This window comes from Entelurus aequoreus, linkage group LG09 (assembly GCF_033978785.1).
Source record: "Entelurus aequoreus isolate RoL-2023_Sb linkage group LG09, RoL_Eaeq_v1.1, whole genome shotgun sequence".
Lineage (NCBI taxonomy): Eukaryota > Metazoa > Chordata > Actinopteri > Syngnathiformes > Syngnathidae > Entelurus > Entelurus aequoreus.
Genome location: NC_084739.1, coordinates 63,255,248 through 63,282,340, shown reverse-complemented (window position 1 = coordinate 63,282,340; position 27,093 = coordinate 63,255,248). Strand labels below are relative to the sequence as shown.

Sequence of the window (27,093 nt, the reverse complement as noted above, 5' to 3'; positions counted from 1 at the left end):
CACACACACACACACACACACACACACACACACACACACACACACACACACACACACACACACGCGCGGCGCACGCCAGGTGAGCAGCGAGGAGGAGGAGAGCGAGAGCATCCTTTCGGAGGACGGACTGAAACAGAAGGTGGTTGCCACGGTAACCACTCCCCTCGCACCGCCCTCCATTGGCTCTCTCTCTCCCTCCCTCCCTCCCTCCCTCCCTCCCTCCCTCCACCTCTGCGCCGGTGATGCTCGTGTCTCTCCTTCCTCGGACGTGCTGGACTCCCGCTGGCAGCGAGTGGATGACAGTGGAGGAGGTGGAGGAGGTGGAGGAGGAGAAGAAGAAGTGAAGAAGAGAGAGAGTGAGTGGAGTGTAGCGGGACAGGCGACCACAAGGACACACCAACAGGATACAAAACACCAGCCTACGCTTCTCCATTCCCCTTTTTTTTCAAGGAGGGCATTTTTATTCCCTTTCCCCCCCCTTTCCTTTTCTACCCCCTTTTCTCCCTCTGGGATCCCGGGTTCGGGTCCGCAGAACTTCTCCGGGATCCCAGGTGAGGCGTGTGTGTGTGTGTGTGTGTGTGTGTGTGTGTGTGTGTGTGTGTGTGTGTGTGTGTGTGTGTGTGTGTGTCCGCCATGGCTCACGCGGCCTCCCAGCTGAAGAAGAATCGGGGGGAAGTGGATGTGAATGCGTTGGAGGATGAGAAGGAGAAGCGGAGGAAGAGCAGGAGAGCCATGTCCCGCGAGCAGAAGAGAAAGGTAACGCTGGAAGGTGACCATCAATGTGTGTGTGTGGAGGTCACGTGCACTTTAGTCACACTACATACACGCCAACATCATCCCTGACCTTGTGTGCACGTGTTAGCTGACCTTGCAGGTGTTTCACAGGTGTTGCTCTCAAACTCACACTTAATCATGTCTACACCACATCTGGGCAAACGGAGGCCCGGGGGCCGCATGCAGCCCGTTGAACTTTGCAATCTGGACCACCGCACATTCACAAATCTTTTTTTTTTTTTTTAGATGTTTAAGATGTAAAGTGTAGCTGCCATTATGATGTGCAGTCATCTTTACTAATGATCTTCAACTATACTAAGTCTTCCAATGCTTGGAATATGCATCATATACTAGTTACTATAGTCATCTAATTACTTACTATGCTCATGTAATTAGTTACTATGCTCATCTAATTAGTTACTATGCTCATCTAATTACTTACTATGCTCATCTAATTACTTACTATGGTCATCTAATTAGTTACTATGGCAATGTAATTCGTTACTATGGTCATCTAATCAGTTACTATGGTCATCTAATTAGTTACTATGGTCATCGAATGAGTTACTATGGCAATGTAATGAGTTACTATGGTCATCTAACTCGTTACTATGGTCATCTAATTAGTTACTATGGTCATTTAATTAGTTACTATGGCAATGTAATTAGTTACTATGGTCATCTAATCAGTTACTATGGTCATCTAATTAGTTACTATGGTCATCGAATTAGTTACTATGGCAATGTAATGAGTTACTATGGTCATCTAACTCGTTACTATGGTCATCTAATTAGTTACTATGGTCATTTAATTAGTTACTATGGCAATGTAATTAGTTACTATGGTCATCTAATTAGTTACTATGGTCATCTAATTACTTACTATGGTCATTTAATTAGTTACTATGGCAATGTAATGAGTTACTGTGGTCATCTAACTCATTACTATGGTCATCTAATTACTTACTACGGTCATCTAATTACTCACTATGGTCATCTAATTAGTTACTATGGTCATCTAATGAGTTACTATGGTCATTTAATTAGTTACTATGGTAATGTAAGTAGTTACTATGGTCATCTAATGAGTTACTATGGTCATTTAATTAGTTACTATGGTAATGTAAGTAGTTACTATGGTCATCTAATGAGTTACTATGGTCATTTAATTAGTTACTATGGTAATGTAAGTAGTTACTATGGTCATCTAATGAGTTACTATGGTCATCTAATTAGTTATTATGCTCATCTAATTACTTACTATGGTCATCTGATTAGTTACTACGGTCATCTAATTAGTTACTATGGTCATCTAATTACTTATTATGGTCATCTGATTAGTTACTTTGGTCATCTAATTACTTACTATGGCCATGTGATTAGTTACTGTGGTCATCTAATTAGTTACTATGGTCACCTAATTACTTACTATGGTCATGTGATTAGTTACTATGGTCATCTAATTAGTTACTATGGTCACCTAGTTACTTACTATGGTAATCTAATTACTTACTATGGTCATCTAATTAGTTACTGTGGTTAACTAATTACTTACTATGGTCATCTAATTAGTTACTATGGTCACCTAATTACTTACTATGGTCATCTAATTAGTTACTATGGTAATGTAATTAGTGACTATGGTAATGTAAGTCACAGCAGCTCAGACGAGGTACCAAGCAGTGTGGGTGGGGAGTGTTCCCACAGAGTGTTTCCAGAGCCTGAAATGTGGGTGTCAGGGACAGACGTGGAAGGAGATTTTCACAATAAAGTTGTAAATCTTAGTGATGTATCACATGTATCAGATTGTAGGTGGAGGGTTTTTTTTACCCTTTGTGTTCATATTTCGTTGCATTTTTGTTGTGTTTCGCTTGATTGTAAAACATGTCGATCGAGACATTCATATGTTGTCAATATTCAGTGTTTTATCCTTCATAGTTAATGTTGTAAATCCCACATTCTTTATTTTCATGTACATTCTGGGTGTCTCATTCAGTAAAAAAAAAAGTACAATTCCATTCCGTTTCAGGCGGTCTGTCATAACATTTTTAGCATTCAATCAGAGGTTTTGTATTAGTGTTCCTAAAAATAGATATACCGGCCCCTCAGACACATTTTGTCCTCTAAATATGGCCCCCGAGTCAAAATAATTGCCCAGGCCTGCTCTACGGTGACAATTGAAGGCAAGTCTGTAGGTTTGGGTGCCTGCTGGTCCAGGTGTCACTTTTCAAGCTAAAATCTGAATCACGATGAATTCAACCTTCTACCTCACTTTTGGTTCATGCACGATTATCTCGCTCCCAGCTACTACTTTCATTTTTGGTCATCATCCTTGTTGTTGTTGTTGTTGTTGTTGTTGTTGTTGTTGTTGTGTGGCTGAACAACTGACAGTGCATTCTGTCTGGCTACAAGCTCGGCTCCATGTTGTCCTCCATGACTGCAGGCCAAAGTGACCCAAATCTGATTTGTTTTCAATCAGTGTGATCTTTATCAGACTCCAGAGTTAACACGCACAGGCCCCAATGTGGCCCCAATGTGGCCCCAATGTGGCCCCAATATGGCACCAATTTGGCCCCAATGTGGCCCAATGTGGCCTCGAGGTCACTTGCATGCGCAGTTCAATAAAGTAAAAACAAAGGAAGTTGACTGGGAGGAAGTCGTTAACATCTTAAAGAGTGTTTTTTTTACATTTAAGTAAAGTAAAGTGATATAATGTATGTATATAGTGTAATATATTTGTTGTAATCTTTTAATGGCTTTTAAGTAGAGGAGACACGGACATCAGTGTGGTCAGAGGTGGGTAGAGTAGCCAGAAATTGTACTCAAGTAAGAGTACTGTTACTTTAGAGATTTATTACTCGAGTAAAAGTAAGGAGTAGTCACCCAAATATTTACTTGAGTAAAAGTAAAAAGTATGTTGTGAAAACACTACTCAAGTACTGAGAAACTGATGAGTAACCTGTTCGTTTAATGATGACGGCAACAAATAATGCACAAAAACATAAAAATAGCAATGAGCAAATTCAGAGCCAGGAATATCTCTTAAGAAACTAAAACAGTAATATATATTAAATAATAACACATTAACATAAAAAAAATGAAGGCAAATTGAGCCACAATAACTTAACAGCACCATAGGCTCAGTAGGCAGATTTTTACAAAGGAAAATAACAAGTTAGCCTTTACGCAAACCATAAACTGATAGGTGTGGGCTACACCTGAGAACACATGCGTTAGTGTGTGTGTGACTGTGTGTGTGTGTGTGTGTGTGTGTGTGTGTGTGTGTGTGTGTGTGTGTGTGTGTGTGTGTGTGTGTGTGTGTGTGTGTGTGTGTGTGTCTATGAGGCTGCAGTGCGTTAATAAATGTCCCCACACGATGTACATTTGACAGTGATTCATAGCAGGGAAGCTAACATCAGCCTACGGTGACAGCCAAAATATCTACTAACGTTACTTACCGCCATGTGCTTCCTCAAATTTGATGTTGAGTTCATGTAAGCTGAAATGTCCACTTGTTTGGGGGAGACAAATATGACAACGCTTTACATAACTGTTTTTTTGGTTGTCTGAAGCGTGAACATCGATTTTATGTGAGGCCAGGGGTGTTTGGGTTCGTTGTTATCTGCCATTGTTGTTGTTGTTTGCCGCTGAAACTTTATGTGCAGTTAATCATGTGACCGCCTGGCTCTGTTTGATTGGTGAAACGTCACCAGTGACTGCATTTGATTGGTGAAACGCAGGCATGCGATAGATCCTACTTTGAAGGTCTGTCTGACAAAGCAAAACAAACAAAGCGTGCATTAACAGATGGATAAAAATCAGTAGCGAGTAGCGAGCTGAATGTAGATAAATGGAGCGGAGTAAAAGTAGCGTTTCTTCTCTATAAATATACTCAGGTAAAAGTACAAGTATGTTGCATTAAAACTACTCTTAGAAGTACAATTTATCCCAAAAGTTACTCAAGTAGATGTAACGGAGTAAATGTAGCGCGTTACTACCCACCCCTGAGTGTGGCTCTACGTTAGCTTTATTTTTCAACTCACATGTAAACAAACACGCCACAGCCTCAATTACAGTCCTTCAACAATCGCTATGTCTTCTAAATCAAAATATATATTCATATTTTACATGTAGACTATTAGTTGTGCACTATTGACAAGTGATGCACCAAAAATTCAGCCGTTCATAAACAGACTTTGCTCACAGATACCAGATGTTGTGATGAAATATCCACTCCCACTGGTGACTGTGTCTTTAAGGCGCACACCAGGGATGTAGCTCATGCAAAGATGACAAAAAAGTCACATTCATGTCACATTGTTTTTAGACTGAAGTCACTTTTGAAAAGATCCGATTCCAATCGGATTCAGGACTACTTCCTGATGCCAAAAGACCAGGGGCCGTACTTATCAAGCTTCTTAGAGTGCCATTTTACACTTAAGTCCTGAGAATTTGCGAAATGTAGTCCTACTCTCAAACTTAAGAATAAAAGCTTTTTATCAACGTTCTTAAGTCTAAGAATCACTCCTACTCTCCACGATATTTAAGAGACCTTCAGAGGTGTCTTAAGTGGTTAGGAGTTGCCAGCAGGGGATGGCACTGAGGCGAGAGAGACGTGCGCCAACGTTCAGGGAACGGAACAATGTTTTTTTTTTATTTTTATGACGAGCAGCTGATCAAACGGTATCGTTTAGACAGAGCGGATATTATTTTTGTCACAGATTTAATACTTTTCGATTCCTTGTTGATTTCTGCATGTGTCTGCAGTGGGCTAGTATATATAGAGCCACCCACACCAGTTTCAAATTAGTTGCCTAATTAATGAATTGGAAAGAAAATGTTATGACAGTAGCGTATGTGTGTGGCCGTGAGGTGAGTGACGTCAGTGAGTGTGTGGGCGAGAGAAGAGAGGGAGCGGTAGCGTGAGTGCCGGCGGGGACTAGTTTGTTTTGTATTATTTTGTAGTTTATTGTCAAAATATACACTCCCATTGTCCACTTAAATATTTCCAAGATATTTCTTTATTCTTAGACAACGGATTCCCTTCCGTGATTGGTCATTTCTATGGACACAGAAATGACGTCACCTAAAATTCCGTTTACGGCACATAGTGATGTCGTAATTCAGCTCTGAGTGTGACACTTAAGATTCAGTCCTACACTTCGCTGAAAGTGTGAGTAAGACGCTTGATAACTAACTTTTAAGTGCAGCTTTCAGCCAAGAATTTATTCACTCTTAAGTCAACTCTTAGCAGACTTCTTAGGAGTAATTCTAAGAAGCTTGATAGTACGGCCCCTGATTTGAAGCACTTTGGAGCGTTTAGACTGGCAAAAAAAATCAGATCTGTGTGACTTGAGGGCAAAACAATCCTATTTGGTGTGCAGTGTAAACGTGGCTTAAGACGCATCTGTGTCGGGACATTATCACGGGGATCCTACTTCTACTTCTTTGTTTTTCTTTACGCTCTGTGACACCTGGCTGCCTGTCATGTGACGTCACAGCCAGTGGTGTATTTTTAGGGGATGCTGTATTGGTAGAGAGACAACTCCAAGAGGGGAACATGACTTTTATTTTGGTTAAACGCTCGGAATGTCAGTTTCCATCAATCACCAAGCCATAGTTCTGTCACGGCTTGTTAGTGTTCTCCTGTGTTTAGTGTTAGTTCCTGTCCTGCGCTCTTATTTTGGTGCCACTTCCTGTTGTGTTGGTGTTTTTTTCCTAACCGCTTTATGCCTGCCTTCGAGCACTTTTCCCCTCACCTGTTTTCAGTTTGGGATTAGCACTATTTCGGTTGAACTTGCGACGCCATTGGTTGGTCGGGACATTATTCTCCATTCTCTGTTAACGGGTGACGGCAGCCGATCTTTGTCATGCTACGCTCGTACTTTGTGGACGCCGTCTGCTCCCCACATTTCCCAGTCATCGTTTTTGCTGCGTTCCAGCATTTTGTTTTGTTTCTTTCATTGTCCGGCCCTTCATGTCCCTTCCCTGCTGCTCTCGCTTTTGTTTTGTCTGTTTAATTCATAAATACCCTTTTTATTGCACGCTGCCACCTCGTTCCTCCTGCCTCTTTAAAATCACTACAAACTTCCTCGCTTGTCAACGCTTGACAGGTTTCAACGGTCCGTAGACTCTTGAAGGAGAACTGCACTTTTTGGGGGAATTTTGCCTATCATTCACAATCCTTCTGTAAGACAAACACACCGATGTTGATTGTTTTTTTATGCATTCTAACTAGTAAATAAATGCGAGCAAAATGTTGCTTACAGTGGAGCCAATGGTAGTTGCTCTATTCTGCCTATAAAGTGCTTAAAAAACATCCAAACACCTCCAAGGTTTTATATACATGATGTAAGTATTGTTGTGTTGACCAGCTCTTCCTCCCAGGGATTTTAAGTTGCTGGTCACTCCCAAGTTCTTTTTATGGCACATAAGCTGAAGTTTAAATTGATCACCAGGCAGTAGTTGAACATCCGCACCGTAACACAACATAAACACAACAGAACAAATACCCAGAACCCCGCCCGCCTCTACCTCCTCATGCTCTCTCAGGGAGAGCATGTCCCAAATTCCAAGCTGCTGTTTTGAGGCATGTTAAAAAAAAAAAAAAGCACTTTGTGACTTCAATAATAAATATGGCAGTGCCATGTTGGCATTTTTTTTCCATAACTTGAGTTGATTTATTTTGAAAAACCTTGTTACATTGTTGAATGCATCCAGCGGGGCATCACAACAAAATGAGGCATAATAATGTGTTCATTCCACCACTGTATATATCGGTATCGGTTGATATCGTAATCGGTAATTAAGAGTTGGACAATATCGGAATATCGGATATCGGAAAAAAAGCCATTATCGGACATCTGTAGTTTTTATTTATTTAGAATTGAAATGGTCGTGTCAAGCTGAGCACAGATGTCACTAAATAGCCCCAAAAGCCCCCATTTCATTTTCATTTATTTTTCTTTCAAGTAAGCAAATGCTGAGTGGATTTTTTATTTGCGGCTTCTTTTTGACCACGTGCTTCTTGCACTATTGCACAGACGTCCATGTTTCATGCACACACACATGTGGGGCGGCCTCCTGCACACACCCATGTGGGGCGGCCTCCTGCACACACCCGTGTGGGGCGGCCTCCTGCACACACAAACATGTTTTGGTGAAAGTGAAGAGGGACGACAGTCATGATGTTGAGTTGAAGTAAAGAAGGCTGCTGGATGCTGGAGTTGACCGTGAGGGATGTTGCTGGGTAAGGATGACATTTACTGTACTTTAGCGTGCACAGGGGGTTTTACATTATGCTGCTGGCCACGTTATTTGACCTGAGCGTAAACAAGGAGGCGCTCATCACGGCCATTATCCCTTTCACAGGCCACCTGCACCATAATAATCAACATATTGTCACATTAATAAGAAGGAAAGAGCAGCTCTCCTATTGTATATCTTCTATTTATGTTGATCTTTTTTCTTCGTTTTGTTCATTTCATGTGAAATAAAGTACTATAATAAGTACTTAATAAGTACATTTACCGCCTACGGAGATATGAACAGAATGTTTATGGTAGATTTATCGTACGACAAAGACAATGTAAAACAAATCCAAAACATACATTAAATAAAGATAATAATGGTGTGAATGTTCAATCATTCTCACATACAAGATTATACACCAAAAACATACATTAAATAAAGATAATATTGGTGTGAATGTCCAATAATTCTCACATATAAGATTATACACCAAAAACATACATTAAATAAAGATAATAATGGTGTGAATGTCCAACAATTTTCACATATAAGATTCTACACCAAAAACATACATTAAATAAAGATAATAATGGTGTGAATGTCCAATCATTCTCACATATAGGATTATACACCAAAAACATACATTAAATAAAGATAATAATGGTGTGAATGTCCAATCATTCTCACATATAGGATTATACACCAAAAACATACATTGAATAAAGATAACATAATAATGGTGTGAATGTCCAAGCATTCTCACATTTAAGATTCTACACCAAAAACATACATTAAATAAAGATAATAATGGTGTGAATGTCCAATCATTCTCACATATAAGATTATACACCAAAAACATACATTGAATAAAGATAATATAATAATGGTGTGAATGTCCAAGCATTCTCACATATAATCTACACCAAAAACAGACATTAAATAAAGATAATATATTCATTGTGTGAATGTCCAAGCATTCACACACGTAAGATTCTAGACTAAAAATGTACATTAAATAAAGATAATAATGGTGTGAATGTCCAATCATTCTCACATATACGATTATACACCAAAAACATACATTAAATAAAGATAACATATTCATTGTGTGAATGTCCAATCATTCTCACATATAAGATTATACACCAAAAACATACATTAAATAAAGATAATATAATAATTGTGTGAATGTCCAAGCATTCTCACATTTAAGATTCTACACCAAAAACATACATTAAATAAAGATAATAATGGTGTGAATGTCCAATCATTCTCACATATAAGATTATACACCAAAAACATACATTGAATAAAGATAATATAATAATGGTGTGAATGTCCAAGCATTCTCACATATAATCTACACCAAAAACAGACATTAAATAAAGATAATATATTCATTGTGTGAATGTCCAAGCATTCACACACGTAAGATTCTAGACTAAAAATGTACATTAAATAAAGATAATAATGGTGTGAATGTCCAATCATTCTCACATATACGATTATACACCAAAAACATACATTAAATAAAGATAACATATTCATTGTGTGAATGTCCAATCATTCTCACATATAAGATTATACACCAAAAACATACATTAAATAAAGATAATATAATAATTGTGTGACTGTCCAAGCATTCACACATGTAAGATTCTAGACTAAAAATGTACATGAAATAAAGAGAATAATGGTGTGAATGTCCAATCATTCTCACATATAAGATTATACACCAAAAACATACATTAAATAAAGATAATATAATAATTGTGTGAATGTCCAAGCATTCACACATGTAAGATTCTAGACTAAAAATGTACATGAAATAAAGATAATAATGGTGTGAATGTCCAATCATTCTCACATATAGGATTATACACCAAAAACATACATTAAATAAAGATAATATAATAATGGTGTGAATGTCCAATCATTCCCACATACAGGATTCTACACCAAAAACATACATTAAACAAAGATAATATAATAATTGTGTGAATGTCCAAGCATTCACACATGTAAGATTCTAGACTAAAAATGTACATGAAATAAAGATAATAATGGTGTGAATGTCCAATCATTCTCACATATAAGATTATACACCAAAAACATACATTAAATAAAGATAATATAATAATTGTGTGAATGTCCAAGCATTCACACATGTAAGATTCTAGACTAAAAATGTACATGAAATAAAGATAATAATGGTGTGAATGTCCAATCATTCTCACATATAGGATTATACACCAAAAACATACATTAAATAAAGATAATATAATAATGGTGTGAATGTCCAATCATTCCCACATACAGGATTCTACACCAAAAACATACATTAAACAAAGATAATATAATAATTGTGTGAATGTCCAAGCATTCACACATGTAAGATTCTAGACTAAAAATGTACATGAAATAAAGATAATAATGGTGTGAATGTCCAATCATTCTCACATATAGGATTATACACCAAAAACAGACATTAAATAAAGATAATATAATAATGGTGTGAATGTCCAATCATTCTCGCATATAAGATTCTACACCAAAAACAGACATTAAATAAAGATAATATATTCATTGTGTGAATGTCCAAGCATTCACACACGTAAGATTCTAGACTAAAAATGTACATTAAATAAAGATAATAATGGTGTGAATGTCCAATCATTCTCGCATATAAGATTCTACACCAAAAACAGACATTAAATAAAGATAATATATTCATTGTGTGAATGTCCAATCATTCTCACACATAAGATTATACACCAAAAACATACATTGAATAAAGATAATATAATAATGGTGTGAATGTCCAATCATTCTCGCATATAAGATTCTACACCAAAAACATACATTAAATAAAGATAATATATTCATTGTGTGAATGTCCAAGCATTCACACACGTAAGATTCTAGACTAAAAATGTACATTAAATAAAGATAATAATGGTGTGAATGTCCAATCATTCTCACATATAAGATTCTACACCAAAAACAGACATTAAATAAAGATAATAATGGTGTGAATGTCCAATCATTCTCACATATAAGATTATACACCAAAAACATACATTAAATAAAGATAATATAATAATGGTGTGAATGTCCAATCATTCTCACATACAGGATTATACACCAAAAACATACATTAAACAAAGATAATATAATAATTGTGTGAATGTCCAAGCATTCACACATGTAAGATTCTAGACTAAAAATGTACATGAAATAAAGATAATAATGGTGTGAATGTCCAATCATTCTCACATATAGGATTATACACCAAAAACAGACATTAAATAAAGATAATATAATAATGGTGTGAATGTCCAATCATTCTCACATATAAGATTCTACACCAAAAACATACATTAAACAAAGATAATATAATAATTGTGTGAATGTCCAAGCATTCACACACGTAAGATTCTAGACTAAAAATGTACATTAAATAAAGATAATATAATAATGGTGTGAATGTCCAATCATTCTCACATATAAGATTCTACACCAAAAACATACATGAAATAAAGATAATAATGGTGTGAATGTCCAATCATTCTCACATATAAGATTTTACACCAAAAACAGACATTAAATAAAGATAATATAATTATGGTGTAAATGTCCAATCATTCTCACATACAGGATTGTACACCAAAAACATACATTAAACAAAGATAATATATTCATTGTGTGAATGTCCAAGCATGCACACACGTAAGATTCTAGACTAAAAATGTACATTTAATAAAGATAATAATGGTGTGAATGTCCAATCATTCTCACATATAGGATTATACACCAAAAACATACATTAAATAAAGATAATAATGGTGTGAATGTCCAATCATTCTTGCATATAAGATTCTACACCAAAAACAGACATTAAATAAAGATAATATATTCATTGTGTGAATGTCCAAGCATTCTCACATATAAGATTATACACCAAAAACATACATTAAATAAAGATAATAATGGTGTGAATGTCCAATCATTCTCGCATATAAGATTCTACACCAAAAACAGACATTAAATAAAGATAATATAATAATTGTGTGAATGTCCAAGCATTCACACACTTAAGATTCTAGACTAAGAATATACATTAAATAAAGATAATATAATAATGGTGTGAATGTCCAATCATTCTCACATATAGGATTCTACACCAAAAACATACATTAAACAAAGATAATATAATAATTGTGTGAATGTCCAAGCATTCACACACTTAAGATTCTAGACTAAGAATATACATTAAATAAAGATAATATAATAATGGTGTGAATGTCCAATCATTCTCACATATAAGATTCTACACCAAAAACATACATTAAATAAAGATAATAATGGTGTGAATGTCCAATCATTCTCACATATAAGATTTTACACCAAAAACAGACATTAAATAAAGATAATATAATTACGGTGTAAATGTCCAATCATTCTCACATACAGGATTATACACCAAAAACATACATTAAACAAAGATAATATATTCATTGTGTGAATGTCCAAGCATGCACACACGTAAGATTCTAGACTAAAAATGTACATTTAATAAAGATAATAATGGTGTGAATGTCCAATCATTCTCACATATAGGATTATACACCAAAAACATACATTAAATAAAGATAATAATGGTGTGAATGTCCAATCATTCTTGCATATAAGATTCTACACCAAAAACAGACATTAAATAAAGATAATATATTCATTGTGTGAATGTCCAAGCATTCTCACATATAAGATTATACACCAAAAACATACATTAAATAAAGATAATAATGGTGTGAATGTCCAATCATTCTCGCATATAATATTCTACACCAAAAACAGACATTAAATAAAGATAATATAATAATTGTGTGAATGTCCAAGCATTCACACACTTAAGATTCTAGACTAAGAATATACATTAAATAAAGATAATATAATAATGGTGTGAATGTCCAATCATTCTCACATATAGGATTCTACACCAAAAACATACATTAAACAAAGATAATATAATAATTGTGTGAATGTCCAAGCATTCACACACTTAAGATTCTAGACTAAGAATATACATTAAATAAAGATAATATAATAATGGTGTGAATGTCCAATCATTCTCACATATAAGATTCTACACCAAAAACATACATTAAATAAAGATAATAATGGTGTGAATGTCCAATCATTCTCACATATAAGATTTTACACCAAAAACAGACATTAAATAAAGATAATATAATTACGGTGTAAATGTCCAATCATTCTCACATACAGGATTATACACCAAAAACATACATTAAACAAAGATAATATATTCATTGTGTGAATGTCCAAGCATGCACACACGTAAGATTCTAGACTAAAAATGTACATTTAATAAAGATAATAATGGTGTGAATGTCCAATCATTCTCACATATAGGATTATACACCAAAAACATACATTAAATAAAGATAATAATGGTGTGAATGTCCAATCATTCTTGCATATAAGATTATACACCAAAAACAGACATTAAATAAAGATAATATATTCATTGTGTGAATGTCCAAGCATTCTCACATATAAGATTATACACCAAAAACATACATTAAATAAAGATAATAATGGTGTGAATGTCCAATCATTCTCGCATATAAGATTCAACACCAAAAACAGACATTAAATAAAGATAATATATTCATTGTGTGAATGTCCAAGCATTCTCACATATAAGATTCTACACCAAAAAAACATCTATTTAATATTATTATTATTCCGCCGCAAAACTTTGGCGTGCTCTACAGCCCACAGTTTTCATCCGATCGGAACCGTTCGAGTATCAAAACTTTTGGCTCGACCGGGAATCGGGAGCTCCTCAAAAACATTTTCAGAAAAATCCCAGATTACCCAGAATTCCCGGTTTTCCGCGTCATTCTTCCCGTTGAAAATGAATGGGACATTTTTTTAATTTGCACAATTCCCACATTTCTCAACCGATTTAAACCGCTCCACCATCCACACACTCCGCTCACCCTGGACAATCAAACTACCATTTTACAAGTTCAAAAAAAATTCCAGGAATTCCCGGTTTTCCAAAGCTATTTTCACATCTTCCTGGAAGGTTTTCACAGTCCACGTTTTTGACCATTCCACCTTCAAAACATTTGTTTTAAGTGGGACATCACAACTACTGTTGGTTCAAATTCTCAGTTTTCCCAAAATTCCAGGAATTCTGAAATAGCCATTTAATTCAAACTGTTACAACATCAACATTTTTCAACCCATTAAGAATATTCCAACACTAACTCATTCATATCATCTAAGACAATTGTGCTAGTATCAATATTTTCAAAAATTCCTGGTTTTTCAAAAATTCCCAAATGTCCAGGGAATTCCCATTCAAATAAATAGGAACATTTCTCAAAATTGCTAACATTTTTTTTAAACCAGAATCCGACCTTTCAACCATCCACCTACACTGTTCTTTCCATAATCATCCATCCATTTTTCCACCGCTTGTCCCTTACGGGGTCGCGGGGAGCGGGGGGGGGGGCGCTGGAGCCTATCCCAGCTGCACACGGGCGGAAGGCGCGGTACACCCTGGACAAGTCGCCACCTCATCACAGGGCCAACACAGACAACATTCACACACTAGGGACCACTTAGTGTTGCCAATCAACCTATCCCCAGGTGCATGTCTTTGGAGGTGGGAGGGGCCTATCCCCAGGTGCATGTCTTTGGAGGTGGGAGGGGCCTATCCACAGGTGCATGTCTTTGGAGGTGGGAGGAGTCTATCCCCAGGTGCTTGTCTTTGGAGGTGGGAGGAAGCCGGAGTAGAACCCACGCAGTCACAGGGGGAAAATGCAAACTCCACACAGAAAGATCCCGAGCCCGGGATTGAACCCAGGACCTTCGTATTGTGAGGCACATGTACTAACCCCTGATCCACCGTGCTGCCCTTCTTTCCATGTATCGAACGCAAAACATGTTTACCCTTTACCAAAATTCCAGGTTTTCCCGGATTTTCCAGCAATTTTCTCCCCATTGACAATGAATGGGAGATTTACGATCGTCTACATATCCCACATTTCTCATCCTATTTGAAGCGTTCCAACATCCACACACTCCGCTCACTCCGGACATTCAGGCCAGCTTGTTTCCCGGTTCAGAAAATTCCCTGATTCCTTGGAATTACCAGGAATTTCCCCCCATTGAAAATGAATGGTAAACATACAATCGACTGCATATCTCACATTTCTCAAGCGATTGTAAGCGTTCCAACATCCTCACACTCCACTCACTCTGGATATTCAAGCATTTCTGTTCCGCTCAGGCGTATCGGCGGCTGGCGCACATAGGGCATTCACACACGCAATTGCAAATTGTAGTTTGTATCAGATTGATAGCAACCAGCAGGGATTATGACGCTGGTTACGTGCCTACGAATGAGTTCTATCCTTTAGGAAAGTACTTCTAATTTTACTCGCCTCAGAAACGCTCTCTTCCATTCAGACCCAAGAGCTGTCCAAGCACCCCGAGGACAAGATTGTAGACCTGCACAAGACTGGAATGGGCTAAGACGAGGGGTGTAACGGTACACAAACATTTCGGTTCGGTACGTACCTCGGTTTAGAATCAGAATCAGAATCAGCTTTATTGTCATTACGCAGGGTAACGAGATTGAGGCCATTCCATACGGTGCGATAAAACAAGTGTACACTCTATACAGAGGGTGAAATGAATATGTACATGAATATCTACATGAAACAGGGTGGTTGGTGGAATGGGTTATTGCACCGAAGAGAAGGCAGTTATGAGGGTCAATGGGGAAGTCTGTTCAGGGTGGTTATGGCCCTGGGGAAGAAGCTGTTTTTTAGCCTGTTCGTTTTGGTTTTAATGCACCTGTAGCGCTTCCCAGAGGGCAGCAGGTGGAACAGGTCAGAGCCAGGGTGGGTGCTGTCCTTGATGATGGCACTGGCTCTGTTGAGGCAGCGGGAGGTGTAGATGTCCATCGGAGAGGGGAGAGGGCGGCCGATGATCTTCTGAGCCGTCTTGACCACTCTTTGCAGCCTCTCCCTGCAGCTGCCGTACCATACTGTAATACAGTAGGTCAGCAGGCTCTCGATGGACGAGCGGTAGAAGGTCAGCAGCAGGTCAGGCTTCAGGTTGTACTTCCCGAGGACTCTCAGGAAGTGTAGCCGCTGCTGAGCCTTCTTGATGATTGCTGTGGTGTTGACTGACCAGGAAAAGTCGTTAGAGATGTGGACTCCAAGGTACCTGAAGGTGTAGAGGTCACGGTTCGGTTCATTTTCGGTACAGTAAGAAAACAACAAAATATAGATTTTTTGGTTATTTATTTCCCAAATGTGTAAACAATGGCATGACATACATGTACACACAGGGTCCATTGCCAGGGTTCATGTGGTCAACATATATCAAATAAAAACTAAATAAGATAAGGCTCAGAATGGTTTCTTAACAAAACCTTTCTACCTATAAAGTGCTTTTTTTGATTGATTGATTGATTGATTGGGACTTTTATTAGTAGATTGCACAGTACAGTACATATTCCGTACAATTGACCACTAAATGGTAATACGTTTTTCAACTTGTTTAAGTCGGGGTCCACGTTAATCAACATTAAACTGCCTCAAGTTGTTGCTCAGATTAAATAAAATGACAAAACTTTTCTTCTACGTATAAAAAGTGCAACATTAAACATTAAAAGCCTGGCTAACTTGTCAGTAAGAGGATATATGGGCTTATTGTTCTTCCACCATAGAAGTGGCTCAAAATCTAGTTTTTAATGCAATATGGTCTTAAATCTGCTGCTATAAAAACATTTGTTATTGCTTTAGCCCTGTCAGGCTTGTCCCTGACAGTTTGGCTATGTTTTAGTTTTTCCTCTGCGTTTGTCTTAGTTTCCTGTCAGTGCTTTTATTTTGTCTTCATTTCCTGATTATGTTCCCTGAGTGTTTTGTCCCCTCAGCTGTGGCTGATTGGCACCTGGCCACACCTGGTGCCAGTCAGCCAGCTGCTATTTAAACCTGTCCTGCCCTCCAGTCACGGCTGGATCATTGTCATTGTAGTGTCTCCCTGTTAAGGTCACTTCTACCTGTAGCTTCTACCTGTCACTATTTGTCGTTGTAGCTCTGTCTACTTTTGTCCACTCCGCTCTAGTCATAGTTCCTTCGTGTCACAGTAAGTGTTTTTGTTTCTTGTCCACAGTTAGCCTTTGTGCTATTTGAGTTTATAGCCTAGTTTGTTCTCCGCCTTGTGCGCGCCTTTTGTTTGTACCCTTTTTGTTTGTTTTTTTGCCATAGTATTTTAATTAAATCATGTTTTCTCGCACTATGCCTACCATCATCTCTGCATCTTGGGGTTCGTCAACTACAAACTCTGACAAGCCCTGCCTGACTCGCCGAGGAGAGGCTGCTTGAATGCGGTGGTGACGCTTCACATGGGTTAGCATGTTTGACGTGTTGTCAGAAGTAGCTGCTGAACAATGTCGGCAAACCTCCGTCCTCCGTTGTTGTATCGCGCAGCCGAAGTGTTCCCAAACGGGAGATCTTAACGAAGCAGGAGGGTCTTCCAGCTCTGGCTTTTACATGTTGTCCCTGCTAGCATTACGTGTGTTGTGCCTCGGTGTGCATTGTTTACACAACGTGCGCTACGCTACTTAATATGTCCGTGTGGAAACTCGTTCGGTACACCTCCGAACCGAACCGAAACCCCCGTACCGAAACGGGTCAATACAAATACACGTACCGTTACACCCCTAGCTAAGACAGTTCTGTCACGTTCATGTCTTTTGTGACAATCCGCAGAGGATTAAATACTGACTGTACATCCACACTGTATGTGATTCATGTACTCCAGCATGTACAGTATGTCCACTGCAGTCTTGCACTACCTGCACTGCACTCCGGGTCATATCACGTTGCAACAATGCTGTGACTAATTTCTATGCATCAAACTGCTATGAGTAAGTGTTTTGCAGCACTGCGCTTACTATATTTTGCTGGTATGGATCTAAAGTTTGGGTGTTGTTGACACATGTGGCCAAACGTCTCTTTAAAGTGCGTTAATGCACGTTTGATTAGATAGGAGTTAAGTCATTGATAACATTTGATGAAATGAAAGTGTGTGGATGAGTCCTGCAGCTTTTATCAGGTACCACTCACTCCAGAGTGGGACTAATGTAGTCCCTGGGGTGCCAGAGGCCAAATTCTTGCTATTATTTGATTTTTGGATCATCCTCACTTGCACCCAGGAAGATAAAGTGGATGCATTAAACCTCCTGTAGACACAAGCAAGTCATAGATGAAATGCTGAATGAGTTGTATTCAAATGTCACTGATATGCAAGAGAACAAACACGTTATTAGATGGCCGCTTGGTACAGTGACTTTATATATGAAAATAAGCTTTTTTTGTATGTTTTATAAACAAATTGATGGATAACTTGCTTTGGAATCATAAGTCAAGGCGACCAGCAGATATTTAAGTATTTCTTTTTGATAACCAAAAAAAAAAAAGACCGTCTTGATGCATGATCAGATAATATTTTAACGTACAAAATATGCAATTGCACGCAGTACATTTTTATTTAGAAAATGAGAGAAGCAATACATTTAGTCAGACATAGGGCACGGGGTGATGTGGCTGAAAACTGTAACAGGATATAAGTATTTGTATTTGTCGATATTGGTAATTATTTATATTTTTATGATCTATTGAAAATAAGGACCAGGGGGAAAATATATTAAATGTTAACATTTTTATTTCAAATGTACAATAACCTTCCTCTGATTATAAAGCCCTCAGCTATCAAGGCAGAAAGGAAAGGAAATGTCAACACAAGCATGGAAAACACTCAACACAATTCTAAAAACACCTCTTACAATTAAGGTGCAAGAATAAGGAATGTGTAATAAATGCTTAATAAAGTGTAACAAAATAATGTGAAATTTGTGTAGTGGATTGTCCGAAGCTTAAACAGCAACAAAAGGGAATTTAGTACAAAAAATGTATTTACCCATAGTCAAAAGTGCAAGTCGGATTGAGCTGTCCATGCAGACAAACAAACGTCCTCCGGAGGACACAAGAATCAATTAATCTCTCTCAGCCCTTGTCACTTGGCCATTTTTATCTGTTTCCCTCATGCGTCAAGGTCCCGTTGTTTTCGACCTGTTTCTTTTGCAACATCCTTGAATCCCTTAGTCATGCTTAGACAATCAAAACATTTTGTAGAATGGTCAGAGCGACTCCATATTCAACTTTGTCCTACATCTGGTCCTTCAATGGTATAGAATAGAAGAGAAATGAAATGAGCAGACATTCTTAATAGACACGAAATATAGCTCAAAGGTCAGAAATTCTACTACATTGTAAACCGAGAAATCTGAGAAGAACTATTTTCCGCAGTTTAGTGCCAGGAAGTTACGGCTGTGCTCTAAAGGGTGAGCGGTCTTGGCGGTGACCACGGTCCGTTTTTAAAAATCCAAAAGACTGCCATATTGGCAAGGGGACTTTTCCTGTTTTGTTGACATTTTGTTGACATTTACTTTCTCTTCTCACTCCAAAGAATCACCCGCCAGACAACAAGGTGACGCAACCAAACCTGATTGGCTGCTAGCATGTCACTCCCAGTGATCAGCGATCACTTCCTGCCTTGCTCGGTTACCAGAGAGCGAGTGGCTTTGTTCATGCAACCAACCTTGCTTGGTTGCATGAATGTCTTTGGATGTGGGTGTGACGTTTACGGAGCCCCTAAGAAAAAAAATGGTATTATTTTTTTTTTTAGACATGTATCTTGTGCGCACAAGAAACTTTTTGTAAAGTTATAAAAAAATTTAAAAAATGTTTTTAATAATTTATCTTTTTTTTTTTTTTTTTTAGACATGTATCTCGTGCGCACGAGAAACTTTTTCTAAAGTTATAAAAAAAAAAAAAAAATGTTATAATTTATTTTTTTTAATTTTTTTTTAGACATGTATCTCGTGCGCACAAGAAACTATTTCATGCGCAGAGATACATGTCAAAAAATAAAATAAAAAAAATTATACAATTTTTATTTTCTTTTTTATAACTTTATAAAAAAATATATATATTTTTTTATAATTTATCTATTTTTTTATTTTTTTTTAGACATGTATCTCTTGCGCACGAGAAACTTTTTATAAAGTTATAAAAAAAAAAAGTTATAATTTATTTATTTTTTATTTATTTTTAGACATGTATCTCGTGCGCAAGAGAAACTATCTTGTGCACAAGAGATACATGTCAAAAAAAAAATAAAAAAATGTTTATTTTATTTTTTATAACTTTATAAAAAAAAAGTTTTTTAAATAATTTATCTATTTTTTTTATTTTTTTTAGACATGTATCTCGTGCGCACGAGAAACTTTTTATAAAGTTACAAAAAAAAAAGTTATAATTTATTTATTTTTTATATATTTTTAGACATGTATCTCGTGCGCAAGAGAAACTATCTTGTGCACAAGAGATACATGTCAAAAAATAAAATAATAATAAAATGTTTGTTTTATTTTTTATAACTTTATAAAAAAAAAGTTTTTTAAGTAATTTATCAATTTTTTTATTTTTTTTTTAGACATGTATCTCGTGCGCACGAGAAACTTTTTATAAAGTTATAAAAAAAAGTTATAATTTATTTATTTTTTATTTATTTTTAGACATGTATCTCTTGCACAAGAGAAACTATCTTGTGCACAAGAGATACATGTAAAAAAAAAAAAAAAAAAAAATGTTTATTTTATTTTTTATAACTTTATAAAAAAAAAGTTTTTTAAATAATTTATCAATTTTTTTTATTTTTTTTTAGACATGTATTTCGTGCGCACGAGAAACTTTTTATAAAGTTACACAAAAAAAAGTTATAATTTTTTTTTTTTTTTAAATTTTTAGACATGTATCTCAAGAGATACATGTCAAAAAATACAAAAAATACAAAAATTATACAATTTTTATTTTACTTTTTATAACTTTACAAAAAAAAAACCTTGCTTGCATACTGCTAGTTTTTTCTTAACAAAGAAGAAGAAAAAAATATATAGATATCGATTACGTGTCTATAGCAATATATATTGCTATCATTTTATTGCCCAGCCTTAGTCAGAAATGGCTTTATTATTTCCAGCCTTTCAAAGTGCATATAAATGATGTGGCAGGCTACATTCAATTATTTGGCGGGCCAGATCTGGCCCCCGGGCCTTGAGCTTGACACCTGTGCAATATAACTACTCTATAAATTCTGTCAATAAAATGTGACATGCAGTGTGAAAATTAAGAGCCTCGGAATTTTGGCTTTTCATAACAGTTTTAAATCACCACAAGTTCTTCCCTGAAGGAAATCGCCCGCAAAATGTAACTTACCATACTCCCAAAACATTTGGCACATCATGGTAGAAAATGTAATAAAAAAACGCAAGAATACAACATTTTACCACTATTTTAGAGGAGTTGGCATATCATTTTCATTGTATTATATTAGTATTATTTTCATAGCATTTACAAATTCAATAAAGCAAAAAGCAGATTTGTTGTATACATTTACAAAGCAATTAGGGCACATTATATTCATGTAAAGTCATGATGTGTACATGCCAGTGATTTTGAATGCTAAGATTGTGACTTTCCAAACAAAACACATGGAACAGTCAAGACATACCTCAGGAATAGTCGGACTTTTTAGCCAAATTCCAGTAATGTTTGGATCATGGGTCAGAACCTGTTCTGTTGCTTAGTAGTGCACTGATTGACCATCAGTTTATTTATTAGCTTGTCTGTTGCCAATGTTGTAATTATTGTCCATGTTGCCATACTATCACGTGCCAAATTCTGAACAGAAACACATCCTGTAATCAAAACACTATTTTGCAATCAGTTAGAGCAAGTGTGCTTATTTTCATGACATATGAGGCTTGTTCTCCAAAGAAACCTCAGACTTTCTTTGAATAGTCACTTGCTCACGCGTGCATGTCAGTGGAGAAAGTGAACACTTTGAGCTAAATGGGGAAAACCACACCACTGTACTGTCTTACAATCTCTTTGAGTCGCTTCTAATGACATTTTTCAGAGCCTAATGGTTTTCCCAGGGAGAGCAATGAGGACGAGGCTTCATGTCCTACTTTTTTATGGAGAATAGATGATGTGCTTCTGGTGCTGAGTGTGTGCAGAAAGCGGATCAAATCGTTACGTATTTAGGAGATTTATTGCTGTCTTTTTCTGCGTTGTAAATACATAAGATAGCTGCTTGTGGTCTTCATCATTCAGCATTATTGCTGCACCTCATGCGGTCTTATGTGTGTCAGTAGGGCTGCATTAGAAGAAATGTGCCATCTTGGATCACACTGACATGTGATGTCATTCCTATGGAAGCAAAATGATTTGCAAATGTTCAGTTCAGTTTGTTATGCAATGTAATGCACATATTTGTAGTTTTTTTCATTTGTATTAAGGATCCACATTAGCTGGTTGCCACAGCAACTCACTAGTCTTCCTGGGGTCCACAAACTCAATACAATTACAAGTAAAAGCATATAATTACAACTACACAATTACAGAAACAAATAAAAGCATCAACAAGCAAACAATTTACAGTCAGAGAATATTAATGACCATATAAAAATAACCACACAATACAAAACCAAAGAAAAATCGTCAACAAGCAAACTAACTTACAGACTCCGATAACATATTACTTTCCTTTTAAAAATCTGTTTACTTTCAATGCTGGTGAGAATTCGAGGCAGGTTATTCCAGAGCGATACAGATCTATGAATAAAAGCTTTCCGCAATGCATTCTTCCTGGGACCAGGGAGTACACAATGACCCTCACTAGACGCCCTGGTATTATGATTATGTATAGAGGTACTGTAAACTATTTGAGCCTTGAGAAAAGCAGGAGTTTTACTACCGGTTACTGAATAGTTGTTTCATTACAGCATGTCCGAAAAGGAGTAGGAAGAAGCTGAGCTTATTTAATCCTACTCCTTTTCGTACCATAGCAATTTTATCCCATTTCCTTGTTCTCTGTAACAGAACAGTGAATACATAACGTGTATCTCAACCTGTGTGCGTGCAATCCAAGTTGGCGTGCACGTGTACTAATTTGTGTGTCTGTGTGTCAATCCAAGTGTGTGTGTTCACATCTGCGTATGTGTGTTTTAAGTTGTCTGTTCCTAATCGGAAAGAACCCTTGATAGGCTGTCTACTTACACAAGACTTGTGGAAGATTTGAGCGAGCACATCCAGATTCATGAGGGTGTAATACAACGTGTGCGTGTGCATTAAGAAGTGTGTGCAATCTGTGTGTGCGGATCTAAGGTGTGTGAAAGAGAGACACCAAAACCCTGATTGGTTTAAATTGTGTAGTGTCTCCCATGGTTGGTTTAAATTGTGTAGTGTCTTCCGTGGTTGGTTTAAATTGTGTAGTGTCTTCCATGGTTGGTTTAAATTGTGTAGTGTCTTCCGTGGTTGGTTTAAATTGTGTAGTGTCTTCCGTGGTTGGTTTAAATTGTGTAGTGTCTTCCGTGGTTGGTTTAAATTGTGTAGTGTCTTCCATGGTTGGTTTAAATTGTGTAGTGTCTTCCGTGGTTGGTTTAAATTGTGTAGTGTCTTCCATGGTTGGTTTGAATTGTGTAGTGTCTTCCATGGTTGGTTTAAATTGTTTAGTGTCTTCCGTGGTTGGTTTAAATTGTGTAGTGTCTTCCATGGTTGGTTTAAATTGTGTAGTGTCTACCATGGTTGGTTTAAATTGTGTAGTGTCTTCCATGGTTGGTTTAAATTGTGTAGTGTCTTCCGTGGTTGGTTTAAATTGTGTAGTGTCTTCCGTGGTTGGTTTTAATTGTGTAGTGTCTTCCGTGGTTGGTTTAAATTGTGTAGTGTCTTCCGTGGTTGGTTTAAATTGTGTAGTGTCTACCATGGTTGGTTTAAATTGTGTAGTGTCTTCCATGGTTGGTTTAAATTGTGTAATGTCTTCCATGGTTGGTTTAAATTGTGTAGTGTCTTCCATGGTTGGTTTAAATTGTGTAGTGTCTTCCATGGTTGGTTTAAATTGTGTAGTGTCTTCCGTGGTTGGTTTAAATTGTGTAGTGTCTTCCATGGTTGGTTCAATGGTGGATTGATGGCTTGGTCTGGGATTGGTTATTTCCATCAGTCTGTACAGCATGTGAAGGTGTAAGAAGAGTTGTGTGTGTGTGTGTAACTCCTCCTTGCCTTTCCTTACACTCACCACTAGTGGGCGCCTTGCAGCCATTGATCATGTTATTGAAGTCAACAACCATGGACCACGCTCCAACACTTGCTCAGACCTGCCAAACTTCACGCAATTTAACCCTTTCTCACACCACACTTGAGATTTCTCACACTTATATTCCCTATTCACTACTCTATATTTTTCACAATACTAAACTTTGGCTTTTGTAGCTTGCCGTAGTTTGAGTAACTCTGACTGATTGAAGGAAATAACCAATCCCAGACCAAGCCATCAATCCACCATTGAACCAACCATGGAAGACACTACACAATTTAAACCAATGAGAAACAAAGTAAGGCGGGTCATGGCGTCTCTCTTTCACACACCATAGCTGTACCTTGTTTCTGATTGGTTTAAATGGTGTGGTTGGTTAAATGTAGGCACACCTCACACACACAGATTGTATTAGGGACAGACCGACAACTTCAAACGCACATATGCAGATCTGATCACACACACTGTGGTTGATACACAGACACACAAATGAGTACACACGCACAGATTGAGATACATGTTTGCGAATAAATTTGCTCCAATAATACATTTCTAAATGACGACAGTTTTTAAAATGTGTTGCTAACGAGCCACATCACAAGCTAACGCTGCCGTTTTAGTCAAGGACTCGCTCTCTTCTGGGCGAGTTGGCCCCACTGCCCTGGTTCTACCCAGGGAGTGTGTTTGTGTGTGACAAAGTGGACTGCAAAGAAGAACATGGTGATTGACATCTTGTGCAGAAAGTTGTCACTTGGACTGGGTAATGACTCCTGGCTGGAGAAGCACACGGTTTGACTTGGATGTCGGCCTCCAAGCCACTTGGCAGAAGGAAGTCTTCTTGGCCAGAAGGAGGAGAAATCTACAGTAGTCTCCAGGCAAAGAATGCGACTATTAGCGCATGTTTTAATAATGTTGTCTGCGTTGTTCACTCCTCTTAGTGGTTATCAGCACATGTTTTACTAGTGTTGTCTGCGTTGTTCACTCCTCTTAGTGGTGTGCTGGGAATGTTGCAGCCTCCTCTTCCTCCAGCTCATAAAGGATGGAGGTTAATGAAGTCGGTGTGAGCTAATTGCATTAGCTTTGGGAACTCCTCCCAGAGTCACCATCCTCCACATGGCTGCCGGCTGTCAACCAAGAGACCGGCCAAGCTTCTCCTATTTTGGATTTGTCAATTGGTGGGATTGTTTTAGCTTTGTAATGAGACTGTAGTTAACTATGACCAGAAAACAGCATTAATAAATTATACTCAGGGCCGGCCCGTGGCATAGGTCGTATAGGCAAATGCTAAGGGTGCCGTCCATCAGGGGGCGCCACGCCAGTGCCACAAATGTTGGAGGGAAAAAAAACAAAAAAAAACTATTATTTCTAAATACATAAAATAATCCCACGTTAATTAAAATGCAAAGTAAAGCCTATTTAATAGAAATATTATTTGTGACAACATTACGCCCCCCCTCCCCCGGCACGGTGCGCCCCCTCCCTTCCCGTATCATGACTCTTTTTGGACGTCACCACATAAAAAAATCAACACAAGATGTCAAAACGGCCAAAACTGTCAGGTGCCCAGGGAAGAAAAAAGAGAAAAGAAGAGGAGAAACGAGAAAAAGACAGACGTAGCAGGTAGGTAACGTTAGCCTACATGAAATGATTTGTCTGTTACAGAATGTGATAGTAACCTGGCTTTTTAGCATTAAGCTAATGTTACATGATTCGGCAATTGCTAATCAATAAATAGCTAGTTCTGGTTTAACGTCGGATTAATATTGTGGAGGGGGCTAAATTGTTATGGAAAATAATAATGTAACGTTAGGTAATTACAGTACTCCCTGGTGTACAGTAATTTGTAAGTCATTCTAGTTAATGCAATATTAAAAAGCACAAATAGAGAACTCTGTAGGATCCCCTTTTTTTGTAATATAGTTGTTAAAGTCATACTGGTTTGATATCTTGTTTTGTGCAGTGCCTTATTTATATTGTATTTTTAATTTATTTTATGCAACTTGTTGAAACGTTTTATTTTGTGTTTATGTATGTAAAAAATATTGTATTTCATATATTCATTTTCTATTTTTTGTAATCATTTATTTATCCATATTTTTTTTAATCTTGTTAACTATTCTGATTGTTAATTTGCTTTCTTTAAGTAAAAAAAAAGGTCAAAGACAAAGCTATTCGGTTTCTTGTGAGTATATACACTTCACTGCCGATGTGGGGGGGCACCACCTAAAATCTTGCCTAAGGCGCCAGATTGGTTAGGGCCGGGCCTGATTATACTTAGTGATTGGTACCGTTCACATTTGAACCGATACACTATCAATTCCCGGGACCTGGGAATCAACGGTACCAATTGTCGGTGCTTTTGTGCATGTTGTTATAGTTTCCCATGCTAAAATTACATTTTAATGGCAACATTTACAATGAAATAACAGTTGTCGTACAGTATCTTGTTTCATCATCACATTTCTGAGTGTAGGTATGACATTACGTTGCAATTACAGTTACAAGTTCAAAACGATAGATGGCAGTAGTGCATAATTTATGGTGTGTGTTTTTTGTGTTGCACCCCAGAAAGCGTTAATACTGTAAGTATTGTCCTTATTACACAGCACGTGAATATTACTGTCAGGTTCAAACACTGATGACATCTATTAAACAAGACAAGAAGCAAAGAATCAAACAGACAGAATTCAATTTGGATTCAATATTGAGGAGAGTCGCCTGTACACTGTACCCTTGTACAGTATCTCAGCACGCTCTGACGAAAAAAGGTTTACGTCTCCTCCTTTAATTGGACAC

At 37.2% G+C, this 27,093-nt stretch overlaps 1 protein-coding gene across 23 annotated transcripts in view; it reads left to right on the top strand.

Moving 5' to 3' along the window:
* Nucleotides 1-513: 513 nt before the first annotated feature.
* LOC133657617 (ankyrin-3-like) overlaps nucleotides 514-27,093 on the top strand; it is a 280,491-nt gene continuing 253,911 nt past the window's right edge. For 10 of the 23 annotated variants that reach the window (XM_062059147.1, XM_062059142.1, XM_062059141.1 and 7 more), the window contains exon 1: nucleotides 523-756. In XM_062059147.1, coding sequence (XP_061915131.1) covers nucleotides 634-756 — 123 coding nt within the window. In that variant the 5' untranslated portion in view covers nucleotides 523-633. Of the gene's footprint in view, nucleotides 757-27,093 lie in introns of all 23 variants that reach the window. The other 13 variants (XM_062059166.1, XM_062059150.1, XM_062059164.1 and 10 more) reach the window with 8 other exon arrangements.